Source organism: Meriones unguiculatus, chromosome 3, assembly GCF_030254825.1.
Source record: "Meriones unguiculatus strain TT.TT164.6M chromosome 3, Bangor_MerUng_6.1, whole genome shotgun sequence".
Taxonomy (NCBI): Eukaryota; Metazoa; Chordata; class Mammalia; order Rodentia; family Muridae; genus Meriones; species Meriones unguiculatus.
The window spans coordinates 18,882,275-18,894,944 of NC_083351.1; the positions used below are offsets into that span (position 1 = coordinate 18,882,275).

The 12,670-nt window shown below is 42.1% G+C and overlaps 1 protein-coding gene across 1 annotated transcript in view; it reads left to right on the forward strand.

The window, feature by feature from the left end:
* Positions 1-12,670, forward strand: part of Stx12 (syntaxin 12) — a 34,124-nt gene that overhangs the window by 13,469 nt on the left and 7,985 nt on the right. Inside the window, exons 2-6 of the mRNA XM_021643994.2 lie at positions 1,045-1,114; positions 4,361-4,460; positions 10,219-10,356; positions 10,704-10,747; positions 12,465-12,570. Coding sequence (XP_021499669.1) covers positions 1,045-1,114; positions 4,361-4,460; positions 10,219-10,356; positions 10,704-10,747; positions 12,465-12,570 — 458 coding nt within the window. The remainder of the gene's footprint in view (positions 1-1,044; positions 1,115-4,360; positions 4,461-10,218; positions 10,357-10,703; positions 10,748-12,464; positions 12,571-12,670) is intronic.

The window sequence follows — 12,670 nt, forward strand, 5'->3', positions numbered from 1 at the left end:
CTTTGAACTAAAGGCATGCACCACCGTGTTTTTTTTATGCAATGCTGGGGACTGAACCCAGGGCTGCATGCATGCTAGGCAAGCTTGCTACCAAGTAAACAACATTCCCAGCCCCTATGGACTTAATTTGTTTGCTGAAAGCTGGTGGAGTGACTCATACTTTTAATGTCAAGAGAAATGTGATTAAAAAAAAAAAATCAGGAGTTCTCCTACCAGACCATTTATCCTCTCCTTTATGATCTCTTTGGGTCGCTGAGAATATATATATATATATATATATATATATATATATATGTATATATATGTAATATATGTGATATATATTACATGTAACATGTAATATATATTAAAATATATTCATATATTTATATATTTATGGTTGAAATCCAACTAGACAAAATCATCAAGAGTCTAACTGATAAGATGTTGAGGCAGGAAGATAGATAGGAGGCTAGCCTAGGCTACAGATTGAGACTGTCTCAGAAAAGCAAGTCCAAAGGTATTGTTGTAGATTGTTATAGCTTTGAGACTCTTCCAAAGGTAGTGTGTGTTTCCTTCCCTTTTTTTACACTACTGGGATGGAACCCCAGGCCTTGGGTGCATGCACTATTAATTTACTGTCTTCCTAGTCCTCAAGAGGATGAAATGTTTAGTGTTGTGGAATATCCAGAAGAATTATTCAGTTCTTTGGAGATGATAAACAGAACCACCTTCTGTTTAGTGAACCTTGTAAAAGTACTGTGGAAGAATGTGTCAAGATTTGGGTCTCAGTGTGATTCCTGTTAGTTGCATGTATGGAAGATACAGGCAACCAGTGCTCCATGAAGTAGAGTGCTCATGATGAATGTGTTACTTTTTTTTTAGTTTTTATTTTATTTGCATTGGTGTGGGATCCCCTGGAACTGACAGCTGTGAGCTGCCATAGGATGCTGGAGATTGAACCCCGGTCTCTGGAGAGCAGCTGGTACTCTTAACCACTGAGCCAGCTCTCCAGCCCCCTGAATGTGTTACTTTTTAAAATAAAGCCTTTCCCTTTCTTTCTAGCTGCTCAGATAAAGAATTTGATGAGCCAACTTGGAACTAAGCAGGACTCAAGCAAGCTCCAGGAAAATTTGTGAGTAGCTTCCAGACAAGGTTGTTTTTTTTGAGGGCCCTTTGAGGGCGTGGTATTCTTCCAATTCAGGTCTGTGGAGTCAGAATGGGAGGCAGTGGTTAGGTGGTAATAGCTGGACCTGGAAGAGGGGAACAAAGTATATTAATGGATTCAGATTTCTCTTGCCTTGAACTGTCTCTTTTCTTCCCTTTGTCTGTTTTGCAGAGTAATTTAGGGAGATAGATGTAGTAAATCATAAATAAATGAGCTGTTGGGCTGTATATTGTTATTATTATTATTAACCCTAAGATTATCATGGTATTATTTAACCTGCTATCACAAATAACAAGACACCTGTACAAATTGCCTTACTTACCTTGGGCCAGGCCGATAATTGACTTACACTATCTCAATATCCTCACCATCCATCTCCTAGCCCCCATCCAATGCCATCTATCCTAATCCTTCCTGTCTGGTCTCCCTTCCATCCATAATCCCATGGTACTTGCTTGTATTCTTCATCTGGGCCTTTTCACACCATTATTGGAGTCCTTCCTCTTGGTTCATGTCGTTTTTTCTACACACTAACCCATCATGGCATCCTCTTTCCTCCTCTTTTTCCATCCATCTACCTCGTGATCCTCGCTGTCTTCCAAAGCCAGAGAGCCTTAGTCACACCTACCACATGTGTTCTGCCTGCACTTGAGTTTATGTGAGAGTGTCAGATACTCTGGAACTGGAATTACAAACAATTGTGAGCTGTCCTGGGAATTGAACTGGGGTCCTTTGGAAGAACAGTGAGTGCTCTTAACCACAGAGCTAGCTCTCCGGTATATATAAATATATGTCATTTTTTTTTTCTTTAAAAGTTCTATTCTTGGGGCTAGAGATATGGTTTAGTATTTAAGAGCACTGGCTGCTCTTCCAGAAGTCCCAGGTTCATTTCCAGTACTGACATGGTGGTTCCCTACTGTCTATCACTCCATTTCTATGAAATTTAGCTCTGTTTTCTGGCGTCTGTGGGCACTGCACATGTGGAATGCACAGACATACACTGAAGGCAAATCACCCATACACATAAATTAATAAAGTAAACATTTTATTCTTTGGGGCCTGCAAGATGGCTCAGCAAGTAAAGAAAAATGCTTGCCGTCCAACTAGGGATCTGTGTTTGATCTTCGGAACCCACATGGTGGAAGGGGAGAGCTAACTCTGGAAATTTGTTCTAATGTCAGCGTGTCTCACTTGCATACCGGCTCATCTGTGTTTACATATATCTTGGTATATCGGCCCACCCACATGCATACGTATAATACAAATACACACATACAGTAAACAAATATATTTTTTTAAAGTTCTGTTCTTTATCCTTTTTTTTTTTCTTTCCTGAGACAGAGTCTCAGGCTGTCCTCAAACTCACAGATTCCTCTGCCCCTGCCTCCCACGTGCTGGGATTAAAGGTGTGTGCCACCACAGCTCTCCGTTCTTTATCTTTAATATTTGTTTCCTCTTTTAAAGGTTGTGAAGTGAGCAGGTGACTGTCAGCATAGGGAGCTCCTCTAGGGAGAGTGACGTGTCTGCATTTGTTAGTGACTCTAGGATGCTCTGCCTCCTCATTGGCTCCTGTTGTCTCTCTTACTTCCTAATCCTAGAAGTCTGTTTGCAGTGATAAAGCAATGTGGTGTCTTAACCATGGAGGCTGCTGCAACACTAGATCATAGACTAGGTATTTATTTCTCACAGTTCTGAGGCCTAAGAGGTTGAAGAACAAGTCTCTAATAGAAACAGTGTCTGATGAGGGTCCTCTTTTTCATGGATAATGTTTGGTTTTTGTTTTGCTTTTGAAATGGTCTCACTTTGTAGCCCTGGCTGTCCAGGAACTTACTGTGTAGACCATGGTAGCCTAAGGCTCTTCGAGCTCTACCTGCCTCTGCCTCTTGAGTGCAGGGATTAAAGGAGGGTGCAGCAGATGACGCTTTCCTACTGGGTTCTCACTCTGTGGAAGAGGCAAAGCAGTTAGTTCTCTGGTGCCTCGGATGGGGCATTAATGCATGCATAAGGCCCATCACAAACTAATCACTTTGTACACCTACCTCCTAATAACATCACTTGGGGGCTAGGCATTCAACATAAGTTCAGACCACAGCATGTGGCTTTTCTGTCACCCCTTAAAACCTTCGTAGAGATGGCCAGAGAAGAGAGGAAACCATGATGGGAAGAACCATTCATTCATTCATTCATTCATCAATCTATTCATTTATTCTTAGAAACTTATTTATTTATTTTGTATGCAGTGTTCTGCCTGCATGTACACCTGCCGGCCAGAAGAGGGCACCAGATCTCATTATAGATGGTTGTGAGCCACCATGTGGTTGCTGGGAATTGAACTCAGGACCTATGGAAGAGCAGCCAGTGCTCTTAACCTCTGAGCCATCTCTCCGGCCCTTATTTATTTATTTTTATTTCCATCACATCACCTTTATATTCATGTTTTCCTTTGTTGAATTTCTCTTTTCTTGTTTCCATCCATCCATCTCACTATGTTGGAGAGGCTAGTCTCAACCTGGTAGACTCAAATGTTCCTTCTGTATCAGCCTCAGAGCAGCTGGGACAATGGTGGAGGCCTTTGTGCCCATTACCCAGCTTCTTTATATGTGCCTTTTGGTTTGTTAATGTTTATAGTGCTAGAGATCTGAACCCAGTATCTTGCACAAGAGGTAAGTGTTCAGAACAGCATAAGGCCAGAAAGTCAGGCATAACAATCAAGATATGGAAGCGAAGGATAAGTCCTCAAAAAGAATCAACTTCTAAGCAGGAGCTCGGGAATGGATCTTTGGAGTTTTTCCATGGTACATAGGTACATACTCTTTTAACACATGTTATATCTAACCATCCTGGTCAGTGTACTGTGGTAGGTACTGACCTTGCAGAGCTCCTTGGAAATCAGTGAGCATTTTAGAGTGAGCTCAGTGTGTTAAAGTCATTAGGTTTGGGTATAGGTAGTAATTACTCCTCAGTTTCTAGCAGAATGCTGACATTCTTCTCAAACAGTTGAAATTCCTGGTCTGTGCTTTCTTCAGCAGGTATCATTGAGTGAGCATCTTTCTGCTCAGTGGGACTGCTTCAGTAATGGGAAGGCCTTGCAGTGGGTTTGTGAGCACAGCAGTGAAGCTCCTGTTCTAATGGGCCTTCGTTCTTTGCACTGAGAATCCCTGAGAGAGCTCTCAAGAAACCACAACATCCTAACACCTGTCTTTTCTCTCTTAGGCAACAGTTACAACACTCCACAAATCAGCTTGCCAAGGAAACAAATGAGTTGCTAAAGGAATTGGGGTCCTTGCCCTTGCCTTTGTCTGCATCAGAGCAGGTTGGTATTTTCTGTTTTGTTTATTTGTTATTATTGTTTGTTGGTTTGTTTTTTGAGACAGGGTTTCTCTGTGTATCAAGCTGTAGCTGTCCTGGACTGGCTTTGTAGACCAGGCTGGCCTCAAACTCACAAAGATCCGCCTGCCTCTGCGTCCCAAGTGCTGGGAATCACAGGCGTGAGCCACCACCCCCGGCCTGTTTCGTTTATTAGCAGAGAAGGGCTTTGTGCTGACACAGTGGCAGTCTGTGGAACAACAGCAAGTAGGGCTTTCGTCTGGTTCTTGATAGTCTCTGAACCTTTCTTTCTTTCTTTCTTTTTGAACCTTAATTTCTTTACCATGTGCCCTAGTTTCATTTCTGTAGCTGTGATAAAATACCACAACAAAATGCAATCTAGAGAAGAAGGTGGTTTGTTGTGTTTGAGCTCACAGTCCTAGGTTAGTCTATTACTGTGGGAAGGCCAAGCTAGTAGGAACTTAAAGCAAAGCAGCCAGTCGCATCTCACCCACAGTCAGGGGGACAGAGGTGAAAGCCTGCACGCTTGTTCTTTTCCTCGCTTGCTGTGCGTAGCTCCGTTACTCTTGCATGGTTCTTGATCTCCTACCTGGGGAATGTTGCTGACCACCATGGGTTGGATTCTTCCACACTAATCAACCTAAGACAGTCTCCCATGGACATGATGACAACGCAAGCCAGCGTAAACAATCCTTCACTGAGACTCTCTTCCCAAATAATTATAGGTTGTGTAAAGATGACCGTTCAAGTTAGTCACACTACCTGTACAGAGAGGCACAGCATGACTATTGGGGCAATAATGTACGTACCAGATGTAGCCCGGCCCGGGGTCCAGCATGTGCTGAGTGTGTGATGGCTGCTGCTCTTATTTAATAACACATTACAGTATATTTAGCCAAGGAGGAATCTCGGTGTTTGCCTCTCTCTGCGGTTTGGTATCAGCTTGGCTTGCAGGCTGGGTCCTTTGTTTTACGCCTCACTCATATCTGTACATTTCAATTAAACATCTTTCATACTTTCTGTGACTTCTGTGTCTTACCAAAGGTCACCTATTGGTCTTAGGATAAGGGAATGCTTAGGTAAGACTTTTTTTCCAGTTGGAGATACTCTGTCATTAAGTGCTTATCTGGCCTGTGTACAGCCTTTGGTTTGGTCCCCAGCATCACTGACAAAAATATCCTAGTGCACACGTCCTCTGGTCATCTTTAGGTGGCTGCTTTGGTTTTTACTCGTGCTGATACTTCAGTGATGGGCCTGTTTTCCCTCCATCCAGTTTCTCCAGCTTGCTTCTAAATCATCCCTTTCTTTCTTCTAGCTGTGTGCTGAAAGAGTACACATTTACCAACAGTTTTCATAGTAATGACAAAGGAGTCTAACGGCCTAATGCAGGCAGAGTATTGTAAGTGCTTAAGGATGAAATATTAGGGCTGGAGAGATGGCTCAGAGGTTAAGAGCACTAGCTATTCTTCCAAAGGTCCTGAGTTCAATTCCCAGCTACCACATAGTGGCTCATAACCATCTATAATGAGATCTGATGCCCTCTTCTGTCATGCATACAGGCAGAATACTGTATAAATAATAAATAAATAAATCCTTAAAAAAGAAAAACAGAAAAGAAATATTAGCCCAAGCAAAGTATAAATAGAAAGTCAGGTCTCCTACCAAAAGTTTCATCTAATGTGCTCTAAAGACAAGTGTATTTTTGGATTATGCATGCTATTGTTCCCTTCCATTAGCCTGAATCATTAAGAACACAAAATCGAGCTGCAAACATGCTCTCCTCAGTGAAATACAACTCCCTTTCTCTCCTGTTTGCTGACTTCCCTTTGCCTTTTCCATATCTAACTGGGCTCATCCCCATTACTCATCTTTTCCCCTGTGCCCTGTATGTTAAACCAGCAGCTCTCAACCTGTAGGTTTCGACCCCTTTGGAGTCAAATGACCCTTCCACAGCGGTCAAATGTAGATATCCTGCCTGTCAGATATTTACATTACTATTCATAATAGTAGCAAAATTACAATTATGAAGCAACAAATGTAATTTTATGTTGGGGGTCACCACAACATGAAGAACGGTATTAAAGGGTCACAGCATTAGGAAGGTTGAGAACCACTGTGTTAAGGCATGTCCTGCTTTCCATTTCCCATGTGTACATACTATTAGAGCTCTCTCAGCCGCCAACTCCTACGATCTCCTTCTTTTGAGACAGTATTTCACTGTGCAGCCCGGTTTGCTCTTGAGTTTGTGGCAGTTCTCTGCCTCCCCACTGCCAGCTCCTACAGAGGTACCACCACACCCCGCTTCTTTGTTTTCGTTGAACTTCTTGCTTGCCCTATCTCTTCTGAAAGGTGCTCTTCTATGATGCTTTTCAGTTCTACCTCCGACTCTGATGGTGCCCAAGATGAGTTTCAGCCTTCTTTGCTGTTTCTTCCTCAAAGTTGGCATGTCCCAAAGTTCTGCTATTGATCTTTTTATTTTCTCAATTCATCCTTTGTTTCTCAGGAGCCCGACTTTTTTAATGACTTCAGTATCATCTTTATAATGATGGCACCCAGATATTTTCCCAACTTTAGCCCCAAAGCTTCAGGTATTTGATTGTGCTCACAGCTGCTGTTGCCAGTCCCTGTTCTGTTCTCTCCAACTTATTTGTGGTGCTGGAAATGGAATCCAGAGCCTTGTATACGCTAGATATGTGATCTACCAGTGAACTGTATCTCCTTGCCATCTCCTCTTGAATATACTACCTCCCTATAAAGTATAGTAATAAGGTCTTATTCTGAATTCCTCATTTAAATCTATGAAATCATTGACTATACTTATCATCATAGAAATTTGCACATACAGGCTGGGTATATATAGCTCAATGGTAGACCATATGCAAGGTCTTTGGTTCCATATGAAGCACAGGGAGGAAAAATATGCATGCCTTTTGATCTATTGCCATTCATATAAATTTGTCGTAAGGACTTCAGTGTAAATTACTATTACAGTGGGACTCACTTTAGCTTTATAGTGATTTAAAAGTGGCAACAAGGGCTGGAGAGATGGCTCAGTGGTTAAGGGCACTGTCTGCTCTTCCAAAGGTCATGAGTTCAATTCCCAGCAACCACCTGGTGGCTCACAACCATCTATAGTGTGATCTGAGTGTAAAAGTGGCAACAGTGAAAGAAATATTTACATGAAATATACTAAAAACAAAATTTTATGTAATAATTATGTAATAATTAGTATTAATAATTATAAAGACTATAGGCTGGAGAGATGGCTCAGAGGTTAAGAGCATTGGCTGTTTTTCCAAAGGTTCTGAGTTCAAGTCCCAGTAACCAAATGGTGGGTCAAAACCATCTAGGGTGAGATCTGGTGCCCTCTTCTGGCCTGCAGGCACACATGCAGGCAGAACACTGTATAAATAAAAATAAATTTTTAAGAAAAAAATAATTTAAAAATTGTAAAGAGTATAGTAAAGCAGAAGTTATTTATGATATATTTTAAAAATAGCATTTTGGGGCTGAAGGTAACTCAGTGGTTTCTTGGCATGTATGTGTTTGACCCAGTGAGTACTATTTATTTATTTATTAGTTGGTTGGTTGGTTGGTCTCTCTGTGTAGCCCTGGCTGTCCTAGAAATCACTATGTAGACCAGGCTGGCCTCAAATTCACAGAAACCCTCTTGCCTCTTTCCTGAGTACTGGGATAAAGGTGTATACTACCATGCCTGGCTCCAGTAATTTTAGAGGGCAAGGTTGGGAGGGATTCTCCTGAGCACTGGGGTTGCAGCTTACAAAAGTTTCTTTGGGGGCTGTTGTCTGTTTCTTTGTTGAGACAGAGTCTTACTGTGGGTCTGGCTAGCCTAGAACTGACTTTACCAGGCTATCCTTGCACTCACAGAGGGCCACCTGCCTGTGCCTCCCCAAGGGAACTCCCTTTTGTGACCCAATTACTGCCATTATGTCCTCCTACCCATTAAATCTAGATTGTTGTGGTAATTTTTTTTTAACTTCTCATTCCAGCTGGTATGCCGTCACAGGCTAATTTTTCTGTTAGTAGGTTGTGCTTGTCAGGCTGTGTCCCCACTCAGTGGCCATTGCTCTGTTCCTCAGGGGTGACCCCTGAGTTCACTAGTCTGATGCTGGGAACTGGCTGGTTAGCCCTTCCCTGCTTTCCAGTTTTGATTCTCTTATGAATACACCTTTGGATCCAACCAAACTACCTTCCTTCCTTCCTTTCTTACAAGTTTTGGTACTTTCTAGCTTTCTAGGATGTGGGAGAATAAGCTATTTTATAAGTACAGGCTAGGTGTGGTGGTGGCCCTCCCAGCACTTGGGAGGCAGAGGCAGGGGGGTCTTTGAATTTGAGGCCAGCCTGGTCTACAAAATGAGTCCAGGATAGCCAAGGCTACACAGAAACCCTGTCTCAAAAAACCAAACCAAACCACATACAGTACTTAATAAATTAGGTATGGCGGTAACTCTGTCACTGTCATGGTGTTCTGTACAGTCCATGAACAAATGGATGGTGAGTTGCTGAAAAAATGGATGGTGAGTTGCTGAGACTGGGGTGCCTTTCCCTGTCTGTGTTTATCCCAGGGTGGGGTCTCTCAGTTTGTAGGTTTTGGGAAAGATGAAACCTAGTGGTAAATAAATAAAGTAGTTTTTAAGTTCTTGAGAATTTAAAATGAAAAAAGAAAAACTGTATAATAAAATAAATTATAGATTTCAGGAAAGCTAATAACTCAATTATAAGTGGGCTTTTTGGCTACTTTACTCTTTTTTTTCCCCCCCAGACAGGGTTTCTCTGTGTAGCCTTGGCTGTCTTGTACTCTCTGAAGACCAGGTTGGCCTCAAACTCATAGAGATCCACCCACCTCTGCCTCCCTGTACACCATCACATCTGGCTTCAGCTACTTCATTCTTATATCTACCACTCTTCCAATCCTTATTTCACCCTAATTTCTTTCAATTCTCCAATACTAGGTAGAAGAGAAAAAAGTTAGAGGGAAAAATGGTTGTAACTTCTTTAGACTACTTCCTGCTGATTAAAGGTGTCAGGTTCCTAGGGGCACGTCCAGTCTTCACTGTCAGAATACCCAGCAAACCAGCAATTCACCAATAGCAAGCACAGCAGCCACCTCTTCAGAGCACACCAGCCCCCTCTGGTTTCTCCCATTTATACTCTCTCCAGGGTCCCCAGGATTAAACACTCAACAGCAGGCAAAAAGCACACTCCTCCTAGAGCACAAGACAATCATAGCTAATGGCCGTGGACAGTCTGAAGCAGCCCAATATCCCACACCTGGGATTAAAACAAAAACATATTCACATAACAAAACTGTGTTTTTAAAGAATCCAAAATTCTTACTACACTCAATATAGAGAAATAGAGTTTCAGTGTTTCCAGGAAAAAAAAAAAAAAAGTAACCTATTTAGACAGTCTGAGCTCAAAGGCCTTTACCATACATTTAGGTTCTCCAAGCAACAAATATTCCAAATTGCAATTTCTTTTGAGTTATGTGATAAATGACACCTAATTCTCAGGTTCATTAGTGTGCTTTTACCTGGTCCATAGGGTTAACCAGAGATCTGATTTAGGAAGGAACAAACTTACTAATTTAAGGAAGAGTCTATTTTGTAGTAATATTTGTACTTTAGAAATTTCTTAAGTATACAGTTGTGGTTTTAATGGGTATTAAAGCCAAATGATTCTGAGTTGATTTGAAATTTCAAGTTCTTGTTTAATTTCTTCAGCGCCAACAGAAACTTCAGAAGGAACGCCTCATGAATGACTTCTCGTCAGCCTTAAACAATTTCCAGGTTGTGCAGAGAAGGGTATCTGAAAAGGAAAAAGAAAGTATCGCCAGAGCAAGGGCTGGATCTCGTCTTTCTGTGAGTTCATTCCCATGAGAAGGCCTTTACAATCCCAGAGAGTTTACCCATTATTTTCCATTTCCAACCACTGGCCTTGTTCACTGTCCACCAGATAACAGTCATCAGCATCGTCCTGTGCAGAATACTTTATGTTCTTGGGTCTAAACTGGAAAGGCAGATCCATTCTCACCCATTCCATACTTGTTTCTTACTCAAGGCAAATTGCCAGAACCCTGTGTCATCTTACAGATGTGGTCAGAGTTGGGGGATACCACTCTGTGGTACTGTAGCTAAGGCAGCTCTTATTCTGTGTGTTTCTGGCATGGTTTTGGATCACAGCAGTGATAATGCCATCTGCTTTCTAGGCAGAAGACAGGCAAAGAGAAGAGCAGCTCGTCTCATTTGACAGGTAAAGAATCACTCATCCAGCCTGCTGGATAGTTACTACAAATCCATACCTTTGTGCCTATTATTTTTACTCTTCTTCATGTTTGTGGGGGTTTTGTTTACATTTAATTCTGTACACCATGTGAATGTCTGGTGCCCACAGAGGCCAGAAGAGAGCTTTGGAGCCCTTGAAACTGGAGTTTCAGATGGTTGTGAGCTTTTGTGTTGGCGCTGGGAATCACACCTCGATCCTCTGTAAAAGCACTCAGTGCCCTTGACCATTAACATTGAACCATCTCTCTAGTCTCTTTTCGTCTGTTTTTTTACTTCAAAACAAATAAACAGACAACAACCACAACAAAACAGGAGCTGGAAAGGTGGCTCAGCAGATAAGAGCATTGACCGCTCTTCTCTCTTCCAGAGGTCCTAAGTTCAATTCCCAGCAACTACCTGGTGGCTCACAACCATCTATAGTGGAATCTGATGTCCTTTTTTCTTTGGCATGCAGGCCTACATGCAGATAGAGTACTCATACATAAAATAAATAAATAAAATCTTTTTTTAAAAAAGGGCTGGGCATAATGGCACACACCTTTAATCCTAGCACTTGGTAGGCAGAATTAGGTGGATTTCTGTGAGTCAGGTCAGCCTGGTCTACAACAGTGAATTCTAGAACAGCCAGAGCTATGTTGTGAGATCCTGCTTCGAAAACAAAAACAAAAACAAAAAAGAGAAAAATAAATAAATAAGGGGAATGAGGCAAGAGGATCAAGAAAGTTGGTGGATAGCCTAAGCTACATAGCTTCATTGTCAAATAAGTAAGTAAATGACTAAGTAATTAGAGTTGGAGAGATGACTCAGTGGTTAAGAACACAGGCTGCTTCTGCAGAGGAATGGGTTTCAGTGCCTAGTACTCAAATGGTGGTTACAACTGTTTGTAGTCCAGTTCCAGAGGACCCAGTCCTGTCTTCTGACTAGCAGGCTCCATGCCCAGCTGCTTAATAAATAGCACAGCTTTTAAAAAAGATTTACTTATTAATTATTTATACAGTATTCTGCCTGCATGTGAGCCAGCAGGCCAGAAGAGAACACCAGATCTTTTTATAGATGGTTGTAAGCCACCATGTGGTTGCTGGGAATTGAACTCAGGACCTTTGAAAGAACAGCCAGTGCTCTGAGCTATCTCTCCAGCCCCCACACTTTTCTTGTAAGTACCCAAAACAAATCATGTTACAAGCATTAGCTTTCAGTTTGGTTTTCTGTTAAGTGGAAGAATCAATCCCAAAACACAGTCTCATGGAAATTCCTAGGAACCAGGCATGGTTCTGACAGCTTGGTCTGCTTTTCTCCATTCATTTAGTGCTCCTGATACCAACATTACTTGTACTTTGAGAGTGCCCTGGAGAGCTGGGTCAGTGCAATTCATTGAGTTTAAACCTCTGGATACTTCTCTTCTCTAGCAAGCCCTAGTAAGACTGCAAATATACCCCTAAGTGGAAAAGGCAAAGAGGCCTATCCTCTATAATTTGTATCATCGCAGTTTGCCTTTGGCTGAAATTGTATTTTCTTGGTATCACGTCTTTTCCTTTGTTTAGGATATATGGCCTTCAGGGGTTTTGATAGCAGCCAAGTTGGGTTCTGAGAGACATCTGCCTAGGTTTGGTGGTCAGTAGGCATGTAGCTGTGGCTCCCTGTACCTTAGAGAAAAGAAATAAATTGGAGTGCTTGTCTCCCTGTAGCCATGAGGAATGGAACCAGATGCAGAGACAGGAGGATGAGGCGCCCATCACTGAGCAAGACCTGGAACTTATTAAAGAGAGGGAAACGGCGATCCGGCAGCTGGAGGTAAGAGGCAGGCTATTGCTCTTGGTTGGCTCAGGGGTCCACAGATTTCTGGAGATTTATTTTGCCAGATTAACATGAAAAGGGCTGGATTGAGTCTTTG